Source organism: Diadema setosum, chromosome 3, assembly GCF_964275005.1.
Source record: "Diadema setosum chromosome 3, eeDiaSeto1, whole genome shotgun sequence".
In the NCBI taxonomy this organism is placed as follows: domain Eukaryota; kingdom Metazoa; phylum Echinodermata; class Echinoidea; order Diadematoida; family Diadematidae; genus Diadema; species Diadema setosum.
Window position 1 is genome coordinate 22726936 of NC_092687.1, and position 14974 is coordinate 22741909.

At 44.3% G+C, this 14974-nt stretch overlaps 1 protein-coding gene across 3 annotated transcripts in view; it reads right to left on the bottom strand.

Annotated features, from left to right (window-relative positions):
- The window catches only part of LOC140226560 (MYG1 exonuclease-like), a 79610-nt gene that overhangs the window by 7420 nt on the left and 57216 nt on the right, over nucleotides 1-14974 (bottom strand). For all 3 annotated transcript variants that reach the window (XM_072307014.1, XM_072307015.1, XM_072307013.1), the window contains exons 2-3: nucleotides 662-802; nucleotides 128-233 (exon numbers count right to left, since the gene is read on the bottom strand). In XM_072307014.1, the coding sequence (XP_072163115.1) occupies nucleotides 128-233; nucleotides 662-802 (247 nt within the window). The remainder of the gene's footprint in view (nucleotides 1-127; nucleotides 234-661; nucleotides 803-14974) is intronic.

Here is a 14974-nt window from a genome sequence, read left to right on the forward strand (position 1 = left end):
ACCACTTCGTGGCGGAGGCATAAAAACAAAACAAAAACCAACAACAATTGTTGTCTGTCATTCAATAACCAAAGGTAGATCTTACAGATTATTTTACTTTTACTCACTTTTTAAATACGCCACTCACCTTTGGTGATGGTCATATCTATGGCGACTGGCATCATATACTCCGCCCACATCAACCACGATGTCACAAGTTTCCAGGAGTGCAGGGTCCCGAGTACGAATCATTTCTGGATGAAGAGAAGTTAATTGACTTGCCATAAGTTTCTATGCAAACTTTAAGTGTGGAAAAACAATTTTATATTGATGTAATGCCTTAAACAGAACAAGATTCAAATAACGATAAAAAGCATGTCTAATAATATAAATGAAGGCCGCTATGAAAAAGGCATTTCAACATGAAATGATCTAGATGTATTGTGAGCAAACACTAAAACGCAGAATGGTCACAAAATACACACACACACACACACACAGTGTGGAGTACCTATTTCCAATAGAATAATCAATTCAAGAATTCATTCTATGAGGAACACTTTCAACTGTGTCTTTCTTGATTAATTTCAATGTACATTCTCAAACTGTCTTAACAACCAAATCACTGACACTAATGCTAATCTATCTAGAAACCCATCATAGAGTAACATCTGACACAAACCTGCATCCTTGTACTGTGGCAAGAGTTTCAACATGAAGCATGCCAGCGTCTCATCGCAGTGGAATGTTCCATTGTGAGTGCCGATACGTGCACAGGACCGCTTCGAGGAACTTCCGTTGCCTTCAGACATGGTAGCAAAATCTGTGCATTTACGACGAGAAGAATGAGAATATTGAGTTAATATACAGAATCATGTTTCATAGGATACACTATTTCATGTGGTGAGTTTGAAATATCTTGCAAAATCTTGCCAGTTGCAATGTACCTGATTTTAACTTCAGGAGATGATAAATATGATTTTGCTTTGTACTGTTACAAATTTGAACCCATAAATTTCAACCAACAATTCGTAATCATCAGGAGCTTCACCATAAATGTTAAAAATGCCATGCTGCTATGTTCAGTATTACTCTACTCTTATTAACTACACAAAATAATGTACAGCTGTCTTTTTCCCTAGTTTATTAGAAGGATGTGCACTGCTGTTATACTGTAATGTAACATGGTCATAACAAAATTCCAGTTACAACGAAGCAAAAATTCAGGCCATATTAGCCACTCTATCATTTTTATTGTGTATTTGTTAAGTTATAACGAAATTTTGATATTATAGAAAACTGCTAGTCCCGAGGACTTCGCTACAGTGGGATTTCACTGTATACCTTTACAACCTTTCACATTAACATGCTAAATTAAAGACATACAAATGGATCCCACATTAGTTGATGTGAAGAAATTACTTGTATTTGGGATGTTGCGCCGCCTGCTGGTGACTGAATTCTGGCAAGTCGACACTTGCATTCAACCCCTGTACATCGAGTCATTACATCAGCACGAATGGAGGTTTTGTTTTTCTTTTGCGCTTTTGCTAATACCCTCACACTTTTGAGCCTGCGATAAGAGGAAAACTTGAAACTGAAGGACATATTTCTTGATTTTTTAGCATTTTTTTTTTTTTTTTTTTTGCAGCCCTGTTTCTCAACATTCGATTCAAGCATTGAAAGCTTTGGAAAAATGTTGCCAATTCTGCATTTTTCACAGCAAAATTTGGGATTTTCTATTTTCTGACAATGCTTGTGCATGAAATGATGTGATATGCGTGTGTTGGGACAATAGAATATGCTACCTCATGACTAGTAATAAGTGGTCAGATTTTGTTAGGGGTTGAATACTGGTTGGCTTACTCTAAATACCTACAGACTGTAGATCTATATGGATGATACTGAAAAGCAGGTCAAGACTCTGTATTCAGATCCACATTTTGTTGATGCTGTGGTAAAGTATGATCAAAGTATGGTAAGAATTACGTAGCCTATAGTAAGAATTAACAGTGATAAAAGTAGTCATCACACAAAAAATAGCTTTATATTCATAAATAAAGTGAATTATACATTTCCAGAAAACTTTAGTCTCATAGAGGGATATGAAGTTTCAGAACAAAATTTTGGTGACCAAAAATATGACGTCACACAAGGAACGAATTGGCCCTGCGCTGATACTGTACACTGTTGCTTTGCAGCGCTGTGGTTCAAAGTGAGAATTCCGCATGATCTGCATAGGAGGCGAAGTCTCTTCTTCAAAGAATCAGGTACTTATTAAAGCTGGTTATAATTTTTGCAAATTTTTACTTGAAATATTTGGATCCATCTTGCTTCGAATTACTAGTAAGTATACAGATTTTTTTTGAAAGACTTTTACACTATACTTACGCTTTTGCACCTCAGTCTAGTCTCTCGAATGGCTCCTTGTAGGCCTAGGCGCTCTATTTGAACTAGAACCAGAAGCTAACTCTGCAGAACCCTAGCTATACTCGTCATCACGTAGGCCTACATGATCTACATCTAACGCCAACGGTTAGACGTGCAAGGTCAATATTTAATTTAGGTTTTACTTTATGTCATAATATACGAACTTAGTCAGGTACATAATTATACTATGAACTCTACATGTGCATGCCACTTAAGTACGGTACATGGTGTAGCTAACTTGTATCTAGCTGGAGTGAAATTAGTAATTCCGTACAAAATCACCCAAAATGTTACTCTTACATGTATGTCAAAATCAAGGGCAACAACATCATCAGACTGTAGTTGCGCTGTAATTTTGAAACTAACACCCCTTCTCTCTATTGATAATACGTGGGAAATGCACACACAAATGCACAGTGCACTCCCGTTATAACGAACACGGTTATAACGAAATTCCGGTTACAACGAAATAAAATTGAAGGCCGCAACATTATCAACTCCATGTATTTTTATTGTTTATTCATTCGGTTATAACGAAATTTCGTTATAACGAAAGAAAACTGCCGGTCCCGAGGACTTCGTTATAACGGGAGTCCACTGTAATGCTTTTCCAGTGTGCATTTATAATCTACATGTACAGTATCATTGCTTTGCTGCTGATCTTGTTTGTTATTGGGTTTTTCAGTTACCTTGGACATCTTCAAATCCCCAGTGAAGAATGTAAAACCACTGCGCATATATGTACACCTGTACTCTCACGCGTGAATGTTTGTTCTGCACGCACAATGCTATTAATTGAGGGGTGTTGGTTTCAACGTAGTGTTGATCTGTTGGCACCTACCACACTCTTTATTTGCTACATTCAAAGCACATATTATATACAATAAGATACATATTTCATAAAATACATGCAGATACACTTTAACCCATTGAGGACGAGTCCCGAGTATACTCGGGCAAGTGTCTATGGGAAATGCGTGTTGTATCAAAATCAGCCCGTCCTCAATGGGTTAAGTACAAACATAATGTATTCAATCCCCCCCCCCCCAAAAAAAAAAAAAAGACAAAGAAAAAAGCACACACATAAATTAAAAATACAGTAAACCTCGCATGAGTCGAAGCTCTCGGGACTGACGAAAATGCGTCGACTTAAGTGAAATTCGACTCTCGCGAGAGTCGATTTTTTTTTCGACTCACAGTTATGTACATGTATTATAGTACATTTGCATGCATATGTGTGTGTGTGTGTGTGCGTGCGTATGTGTGTTTGCATTCAAATATGTCTGTTCTTGAAGATAATGTTCTTTTTTTGTTCTAAATTGAACATGGAATTTGTATCAATACTAGTAGTTAAACGTAGTTCTGAGAATGTCTGCGCTGTAATGTGGCAATGTGCATGTGCTATGTCTATGGTGCAACATCTCTGTCAACCTACCCTGAGACAAACACTCTCCCAGGCCCATCCCACCTCCATTGAACAAAACTATACAGCCAGCCGGGCACGCACAAACAAGCTCCGCCCACTTGGCCTGTCACTAAAATATTAAAGCAGCGATTGGTTGACCAAGGAGTTCTGGCTTGACATGGATAAAGTATGGATGTGCTGTGTGTATGGATAAAGTATATGGATCGATGTGCTGTGTGTAAACATGTACTAGTATACATGTGTATGTATTCGACATGCGTGCAGAGCGGTACGGTGAGTGTGCATGCTTACCTGCAACAGGCCAGGGACGGGGTTCTGCGACATGCCGATTTTTTTGTTCTCCTCTAAATGTAATGAGAATGCCAGACAAATCTTCTTCGGCTCAAGTGATGTAAACTACGTGTATTTTGTACAAAAGGGACTGAATGTTTTACTTCGACACAGCCGAAATTCGACTCTCGTACTTCGGCTTATCCAAATATTTCTTAGAGAAAATACATAGGGAAAAATCGGGACTTTTTATTTTGCTTCGAGTCAAGTGATTTTCGACTCACTCGACGTCGACTTATCCGAGGTTTACTGTACCTTCAGGAAGATGCAACAGACATCCACATAATTTGTAATATTCACAAATTTAAAGATAAACAGAGTTCAGTATTTCAGTATTTCAAACCTGCCATCCCCCAACCCTTCCTTACCCATGCCCACTTTGACTGTTTAGGGAAGAGACGCACCCGTCCATACCCCGGCTAATTATAAGCCAGGCACTCCAACAACATGTACAATTGTACCACACCGACATACATCAGCCTACATGATGCCGACACACATAGGCACATGTGCGCACATGCACGCGTGCGTGCCCTCATAGACACAGACACCCACATACAAACGTGTAAATAGCATTTAAAGGTGCATGGTCCTGGTGTTTTAGTCAAATGCGTACGCGGGCTCACGGCGCAAGTTTTCTATAGAGACCTATGCTATCGACTCCTCTTTGGCGCTTACGCTTTGGCCCACTTTCCCCGAGTCTGAAGAAGTCCGATTCACTGTAGTCAGTGGTCCGATCACAGTTCGGCTCATGATTCGGCTGAGGGGGATGACAGCTTCATCAGCAGACTTCTTTTGTGATGTCATAATAAGAAGCACATATGCACGCACCCTGGCATTACTACAGACTGCGCGATGTGCAGAGAAGACAACGAAGGCAACGTTACTTAGCAACACCTACGCACTTTACTCTTGATGACAGCTCAACTTCGGTAATCTTTGTATCAATGCTAACGGTGACCGGCAGTATCATCAACAGTGCCCTCTACACTACCGCGACTATGCACATTTAACTATTGACCGATTCTGTGACGCGCTATGTGTATTTTTGGCATGGGTAGCGCCATTACGTGGTGTCTCAGCCGACCCCCCCTTCTCTCTCCCCACCCCTCTCACGCGAATGAAAAACTGATGCATGGTTGCTTTAGCCAATGGGCGTCTCGTACTGAGTGCGCGAATGCTTGCTTACTGCGCGAACCTTTGTTACAAGTGCGCAATAAACATGTTGCCCTGGGGGTAGGGGAGAGCAGGGGGGGGTCGGCTGAGACACCGCAATTTGAGCTCATGGTTGCGCCCAGTGCCATAAAATGTCTGCTGCCCTCAACGAACCCGAATCGGTCAATACACAGCCCTGTCGCTGTACATAGACAGAGCTGTACCGACTGGAGGCATCGTAATCTACTAAAGACCCTCGAACACGGCCACACAACAACAAAACTGTTGAAAATTTCTACATTCTTATCACAAATTTTACGATTCACTCACGTGAATCGAAATGCTTGGACTATGAGCATGATATATCAGTCCATAGTGAGCTCCACGCAACATACACTGAGCAAAAAGTCCAATCTTACCCGGAATGCTGTGATCATCGCTGGGCGATTAAAAACAAGGAAAAGTAGAAATTACGCGGTGCGTAATATATGTCCCTGCCGGAAGTAGCATTTTGTAACAAAATGTGCAATATAGGTAAAAAATCAAGGTCAAAGGTCAAAGAAGTCAAAAGTCAAAATTCTGTGTAGAAGTTTTGAAGCCCTCACCTAGTGCCATCACATAAAGCAAATGGAATCGAAATTGGGTTAGAATTGGCGAAGGAGTACCATAGCATTTTGTAGCCAATGTACAATATAGGTCAAAAATCAAGGTCAAAGGTCAAAGAAGACAAAGGTCAAAATTCTGTGTAGAAGTTTTGAAGCCCTCACCTAGTGCTATCACATAAAGCAAACGGAATTGAAATCGGGTTAGAAATGGCGAAGGAGTAGCATTTTGTAGCAAAATGCACAATATAGGTCAAAAATCAAGGTCAAAGGTCAAAGAAGTCAAAGGTCAAAATTCCGTGTAGAAGTTTTGAAGCCCTCAACTAGTGCCATCATATAAAGCAAACGGAATCGAAATCGGGTTAGAAATGGCGAAGGAGTAGCATTTTGTAGCAAAATGTACAATATAGGTCAAAAATCAAGGTCAAAGGTCAAAGAAGTCAAAGGTCAAAATTCCGTGTAGAAGTTTTGAAGCCCTCAACTAGTGCCATCATATAAAGCAAACGGAATCGAAATCGGGTTAGAAATGGCGGAGTAGCATTTTGTAGCAAAATGTACAATATAGGTCAAAAATCAAGGTCAAAGGTCAAAGAAGTCAAAGGTCAAAATTCTGTGTACAAGTTTTGAAGCCCTCACCTAGTGCCATCATGTAAAGCAAACGGAATTGAAATCGGGTTAGAAATGGCGAAGGAGTAGCATTTTGTAGCAAAATGTACAATATAGGTCAAAGGTCAAGGTCAAAGGTCACAACTGAAATTCTGTGTACAAGTTTTAAAGCTCCCATGTAGTGCTATCATATAAAGCAAACAGAATCAAAATTGGCTCATAAATGACAGAGAAGTAGCAAATTGAACATTTTGATCACACACGGACGCACACACGGACGGACGGATGCACGGACGGACGCACACACGGACACACACACGTATGGAGCCCGTTTCATAGTCCCCTGCTCGAACTCGTTCGGCGGGGACAAAAATTGTTCCCAGCTTTGAACGATGCAAATTGCGCTGCTAAAGTTTGTACGCCTGCACGGTCGACAGCGCCCCCTTTGCTCACCATTTTACAGTGCTGCGCCTACATTTCGAATCATTTTTGCAATTTCTACGATTTCTGCAGCGTATACAATTAAAAAAGGCTTCATTTTCGGTAAGCTGTGATATCTGTATGGCAATATCGATAGCCAAAGACAGAAGCTAAATAGATAAAGTTTTCATTTTACATAGTCTGAGTAACAAATATGGTGTACTACTAGTACACTGTAAATTCAGAATAGTGTCTGCGCCCCAGAATTTAAAGATCACAATGCCTCCAGTCGGTACAGTCCTGTCGCGACACTTGTGTACAGCGCAGCAAGTTAACAGGGCTGTGTATAGTTACATAGCATACACTTAAACATACACATATGCACTCCGCACACGGACACTCCCACAAACACACACCCATCATTACAATGTGCACATAATGTATAAATATATGCAGCATGACATATCATGCATGGGTATAACAAATTTAAATTTAAAGGGTAAAAAGTCAGACATTTTGGCAAGTTTCGGATAAATTCGATCATATTATAAAATACACCACTGTGGACTTTTTCTTTTCTTCATTTTTCTACACTACCACTGGCACTAAATTTACACTGTCTAGATACTAGATCTAACGTTAGGCCTAGGGCCAATAGGCCTACAAGTAACTGTACGGTGCACAGTGCAGGCGCTAGATCTATTGTTCTAGATATATTCTATAGAGGATAGTAAGTTATAGAAATCTTACTTCTTACCAATAATACTTAGCCCGACCAGACGCTGCAGTTACTACGCTGTGCGAATACAGCCTGTCGCTACCTACATGTAGACAGAAAGATCCGTCTGTCTGGAGGACTCTTTTACATTTTGCCATTGACGCTGTCCTCCGTAGACAGACGGAAGGTACCAGTACCCATTGCCGTGTGGATATGGAAAATTGGGTGAGGTACCTCACCCTTCTCGATTGCGTCTACTTCACGGCCCTACGTAAATGAGAAGCAGACACAAATCGAGTTTCCGAGTAAACAGTCACCTTGAAGGCATTTAATGGAACCCAGCTTCAGACCAGATACCCAGCAGTGTGTAGCAGACAGTAACCCTACAGTCACCGAGAGGTGGCGCTGTATAACAAGCTTGACTTGTAACATTGATAATCATTAACAACACTGGCGTGATTGCCTTTCTTTTTTACTCTTTCATTTTTCACCTGAATGATAAAGAAAATATAAAAGCTCTACTTGAGCTTAACAAACCATTACCTTTAAAATGAATAAGGGTGTAAACTATTATAACATACAAGTAGTTGCACTGTTCATGACCTATGATACTTTCAAGAGTAAACTGCCATGAACTATAATAGGCTAGCTGGCTTATAAAAACACTAAGCTAACACCTGAAAATAACAATTACACTAACACCTGACTTAGACACCAAGAGTGTAATCATAAAAACTTATTGGGTACCGTACGTTTAACAATAACACCAGATACGCATTCTACCATCAATTCTTCTCGTCAACGTTAAAGAAAACAAAAACAATCATGAATTGTTACAAGTATATAACCATCACATCATACCAATACCTCTCTCAGACGTGCTGACACTGAGTCATACAGTCCTGATTGACATGAAACATACCGTTCAGCAAAAACAACAAATTTGACAATCATGTACGACCTGATGGGGCAAGCTAGGATAGCATGAAATAAGTAGCTCCTATAAAGGCATAGACTTACACAGTATAAACAAAAATATGAAATGATGTACAAAATGTTTATGTGGGGACACAGGAAATACACATATCTATATGAAAATAGAATTACATATGCACGTAGCAGAAAACATTGATATGTACGAGTAAAGGTGCAATTAGGGACAGGCACCAAACAGACACCAGAGAAGTAAATATATAAAGGTAACTGGGAAATATTAAGAAGATAAGGGTATGTGATAATAAACCTGGTATTACATACACTCAGAAACAAGAAGGCGTATGCACCCACTAAGGATATAAGCATCATATGTTATACACAGCACAAAGGGGCAAATCACTGAGACATAAGCGGGGTGACTGAAAAAAAATACACCTATAGAACATATCCACAACTAAATTATACGCAGAACATACCAAGACAGCTAGGTGAGAGACAATAAAGATAAACAAGGATGTCATACAAAGACGGATTGGTAGAAATGAAGAATAAACATGATACAAGTACAGCTTAAAAGAAAAACAAAACACGCCCGTTTGGGGCACCTCAGAAAAAAGGTTATGTTAAGGGACATAATGTAATAAACCAGATGGGGGAAATGAAATAACATATGTGGCACCAGAATAACATGGCTATAAGAGAGGTACATTGTAAGGATACACAGTGAGTGAGGGGGGGGGGCATTAATCTGAGGTAGCCAACAGTTCGCACAGAAAACAAAATACATGTACATTGTATATCATTGATTAATACATCAAATAATCATCAAACCTAGGTGGGAGGCGTCGGGAGCGCTGAGGGCGCCCAGTGGGGGTCACATGGGTGGGGGGACAACCTGGACCGTTAATAGTCGGAACAGTGGGGGCAGGTTCCTGGGGCAGAGGGGGAAGGGGGGCTTCAGGAGGGGGCTCCTGCAGGGGGACACACGGGACATCTGGCCCAGGAGGCAATGAGAGTTCCTGTGGAATGTCTCTGCAGGTGTCCGGGGGGAGCAAATCTCGCTCGTCATCTGGGGAAAGCAAGTCTGTCTCATCTTCGTCGGACATCTGGTGCTGGGGAGGAGCCACAAGGGGAACAGGGACCCTCATGCATTGCGATGTCTTTACACGATATGACGATTTTCTGAGCTGAGAGCCAATGAATTTGCGAATGTTACACCACTTGCCATCTACTGATGTTACAAGGTATCGAGGGCGTGCGGAGGACTTGCTGCGATCTGACCGGAGATAAACAAGGTCCCCAACTGCGAGAGGGTCATCATTGGGGAGGATGCGGGAGGGAGCCTTGGAACGTTCGCTGTGGGGATGGTTCGAAAGGCGCTGTTCATGTTGTGAAGAGATGAGGTCTGCATCCGACAGTGGAATTTGGCTGTGCGTGAATTGGTCGCGCTGAGTCCACATTTCACGTGCAGAAAGGCCACGCGAGCGAAGACGGCTATTGAGTCGGGCAGTGGCGAGGGACAGGGACAAGGATGTCAGTGGTCCTCCGGAGGGCTCATGCCGCAGGATTTCATCTTCGAGTTCACGAATGGCCTTCTCAGCAACCGGGTTCTTATTGGGATTTTTGGCATGACCTACTTCAATGGAAAGGTGAAACTGGGCGAGCAGGGCATCATCTTGTAAGGAGGCGAAACTAGGGGCGGGGTCGGTGCGGATGACAGCAGGGGGCCCATCGAGCGGGCGAAGTTCCACACAGAGACGGATCAAGGTATCGCGAAGAGTATCTCTGCGCTCATCTGGAAGGAAACAAGTGGCGGTGTAGGAAGTGACACATTCGCGGAGAAGTAAAATCAGTTGTTTCGAGCGCTTGATGACATCAGCGGCGAACGATGTACCCACGGCTGCGGGGGGATCGCCAGTGGTCTGAGGGACAACCGTGTGTGGAGCATTCCGCAGGGATGCACACTGATGGCAAGTGTCGGTGACACGTGTGATGGCAGAGTCCATGTCCAAGGCAAAAAAATGCCGGTTGACAACGGTCTTGAGTTGGTGGTGGGTGGGATGATCAAGTTGGAGATGGAGTGAAGTAAGCAGGCCATCAAGAACGCTACGGGGGATGATGATGCACTCGCGAGGTGACAGGAGAGCCTGTTCACGGCGGACAACCAACAGCCCATCTCTAGCTATGGTAGCAACACGGAGATAGCGTTTGACGTCTTTGATATTGGTCAGTTTCTTAGAAGGTCGGGTGCCCTGGAGAAGGTGAGCATGAGTGCGTCGCAAGTCTGGGCACTCAGATTGTATGCTGACCCACGCTGGACGGGAAGTGAAGGGTAACTTCTGCTTCCCTGTGAGCACGTCCGTAGGGGACACTCTGTGAACAACAGAATCCTCTGTCTGACGAATGAAGAGGCATACCTGACAAGAGGAATCAGTGCACTCTGGGGCATTCCTGCTAGCAAAATCTGACGGAACATTGGCGGATCCAGCCAGATGGAGCACGGCACATTGGAACCGGCTAACTGTGGACAGGAAGGTTGACACGTGGGCTGGCAGAGAACTCACCACGACAGAGTTTTTCAAAAGCCTGTACACAGGGCTTGCTATCTGTGAGAATGCATGGCCGGTGCTTGGACTGCACAATGTACGGGCTGAAATACTTGCAGGATGCTGCAATAGAAAGGGCCTCTATCTCACATGGGAGCCAAGTAACCTGCCGATCACGAAGTTTGTCCAGAGCTAAAGAAACCAGCTACCTGTGGCTTTCCTTGTCGTGTTATGTACAATGTGGCACCAATACCATGATCTTTGACAGCACCATCAGTAACAATCCAAAGCTGGTCGGATGGTCGGGGAAGGGTAATGGCACGGGGGGAGGCTAAGGCTTCCTGAGCGGTCTTGAAAAATGAACGCAGGTCATCGGACCAATCAATGCGATCACTCGACTGACCACCAGCAATTGCGGCGTCCAGTGGTGTGAGGAAGATAGCGCAATGTGGGAGAACACGGGCGAGCATCTTATATGCCCCAATGAAGGAACGCATTCCTTTCACAGTAGTAGGAGGGTGGCATGAGGCAAGCGCCGCAATGCGATGAGGGCTCGCTTGTAGGGTCCCTTGGGACCAGATCCAGCCCAGGACCGTGGTAGACTTTGGGCAAATCACAGTCTTACGGGCTGAAAGATGAAGGCCTGACTTTCGGAGGGCATGCAGGACACGTGACCAATTCTGGAGGAGCTCCTCGGGGGTATCACCACCAATGAACAAGTCGTCTGCAAGTTTCACAACAATACCTTCCACAAGTAGATCCCCAAGCACGCGACACATCAGCTCTTCAAGAGCAGTTTCTGAGCCTGGCATGCCCATGGCACAGCGTGTATACACACGGACTCCACGATAGGGGGTTGCAACACCACAATACTTCATCGAGGCCTTGGACAGGGGAATTTGATAAAAAGCATTGGTGAGATCTGTGGCAATGAGATGTTTCCATTGACCAATTTTTCTGAGGGTGGAATCCACATCAGGCATAAGGGAGGGCTGAGGCTTGGCATAACGGCCTACATCGGCAAAAGCTGTAACAAGGCGGAAGCCGCCGTTGGCCTTCTTCACAAGGAAGGATGGATTCAGGTACTCAACAGAGATGCCCACATCTTCTGGGCGAGCAAAGACACCCTGTTGTTCTAGTTCATCGAATTTCTCTTGGAGATCAACCAAAGAGTTACGGGAGTAAAGTGGCAAGCGACCCTTGCGTTGGGGAGGCTGAACCGGGCCCATGTTGACAACGGCCTCAAACGGGCCAACAGCACCATTATACCCAGTGAAGGCAGGGTCAAAAACATCATCGAACTCCGCATGGAGAGACTGAAAGTCATGTTTCGTACCAATGGGGATAATGCAATCAGGATCGAGCAATATTGGGTCAGAAAAACGATGCTCAGTATCACGTGAGACACCACTGGGCACGGGCCTATCGGGTACACGGGGGAGGTCATCAGACTGAGGCTCTGAAGGAACGTAGACCGGACGGACCTGGCAGAAATGTTCATGTTTACGGATCAGGCGGGGTTGAGGCGTAAGATTAGGGATACGCACTTTGCCTGCTACACTGGAGACCATGCACGGTTCAGGCCAAGATGGATCAGTTGGGGGAACACCTTTCTGAGGGACAATCCTGGGCTCAAGGGCAAGTGTGTCATGAGACAGTAGCTCATCAGGAACTGACAGCTCGACGAATTCACCAGGCAAAAGCACAGTAGACTGAGATGGGGCACGAAGGACATGAGCACGGCGAACTGCATGTGTCACATTGTCCGAAGGCCTGCGAGAACCATATGAAATGATCATGTCATCACCCACACACACCTGGCGTTTAGCAGGACGAACCGACACATCATTGTGCTCCATGAATGGGGTACCTGCGAGTACTTCTACATCAAGATGATCAATGACCAAACCCTCAAACACGAATGACTTGCCGTCACGAGTGAAGGACAGAGTGGTCTCCCCAACAACATCAAGGGGGGAAGACCCATCGGCTTGATGAGCAGACTGCGAGCTGGGTTTTATGACACCCTGGAGGGACTGGACAGTAGAAGCTCTGATCATGTTACCAGTAGCACCACTGTCGACAGTGATGCGAACGACCTGGTGCCCGCAAAACGCATCAAAATATGGAGACTGACGGACCTGGACTCTGAGGGCCGATGAAGAGTCGCTGGTAGCCGTATCATCCTTCAGAGGGACAGGCTCAGACAGGTGGACCTGTTCAACTTGGCACAAATCATCAATCTCATCATCAGACTCTAAAATATGTGCAACCTGGCGGGCCTTAGCAATGAATCGCCTGTCTGCTTCGGGTAAGTACGTACACTCACTTAAATAATGAGTGTCTGGCCGGCGCGCTTCACGACAGAGAGGACAGTATTTACTGTTGCGCTGGGGGGTGCGAGTCTGCAGATTGCGGCGACTGCGGGGCATTGGAGCACGCTGGGGGGTAGGCCTACAGGGCGCGGGGAAGGGGAGGTCAGGGTGCGCATAGCACGAGAACTCTCTGTGGTGTGGATTTCATCCAAAAGACTATCTAATGCCTGAGAGATTTCGGGTTTCAGTGAAGCTAGGGTACGAGAGCGCAATTCTGTCCCGTAGCGCTGCTTGACCAGGCGAGGAAGATCTGAATGAATGAGTTGGAGCCAAGTGAGGACGATAAGGTTTTCCAACGTGGGAGTAAGCTCCTCATCTTCGCTAACACGCTTACCATGGTGAGTTATGCCACCTGCGGATGTGAGCAGGTTGTCTTCGATAAAGGCCACCACCCTTTGGTAGAGGTCCTCAGGACGCTCATCCGGCTCTAGTTTGATGTCACTGAAATCAAGAAAGTGAGCGCCGGTACTTTGAAACCCATAATGAAGCCTGATCTTCCCCCAAATATCGTTGAGGGAGGTGGAAGTCTTGACTATGGAATTGCGTGAGATAATGGGACAATAATTAGCAATCTGTCCGAGCATAAGCTCAAGCATACTGGCTTTCTGGTGTGCTGATTTTCGAGACCCAGTCGGGACGCTTTCTGGGTCATCAACAAAGCCACGGAGTGGGCAAGATTTAGATTTTTGAGCCCATGAGCAATCATCATCTAGGAACGGCGCAAAATTTGAGTCTAGGGTGAGAGTGTACACTAAGTTTTGTCGCCAATTTTCGAATGAATTGACTGTTTCACGTTTGGTGAGACACCATTGCTTGGGTGCTCTTGGAGCTGAGGCCATCACTAAAGCCTATAGGTGGGACCGTAATGTAAGAGAAAAACAAGGAACTTACACCAACTCTGGATCGTTGGCCGATTTGGAGCTCAGCACGCTTAACGTCTGCTTGTGCAGGTGAAAACAAATCCTCAGGAGTAGGTAACGTTTCCAGAGCTGCCACCACGTAAATGAGAAGCAGACACAAATCGAGTTTCCGAGTAAACAGTCACCTTGAAGGCATTTAATGGAACCCAGCTTCAGACCAGATACCCAGCAGTGTGTAGCAGACAGTAACCCTACAGTCACCGAGAGGTGGCGCTGTATAACAAGCTTGACTTGTAACATTGATAATCATTAACAACACTGGCGCTAGGTCGGCAAATTTAAGCTTGTACAATGTATAGTTATATCAACTATTCAAGAATAGACTACACTCACCAGATTAATGAATAATCCAACATATCGGTAGAATTTTCAACGTAAAACACACATCAACCAGCCCGTCGCGTCGTCAAGTTCAAACTGCAGAAACATACAGTATGAATCTATTAGCCAATCACATGCGAGTTACAGTAGTTTCTACGTGTTTTTTTTCACTAAACACGTACCTCGCATGTCATTGGTTTACAGATTCAA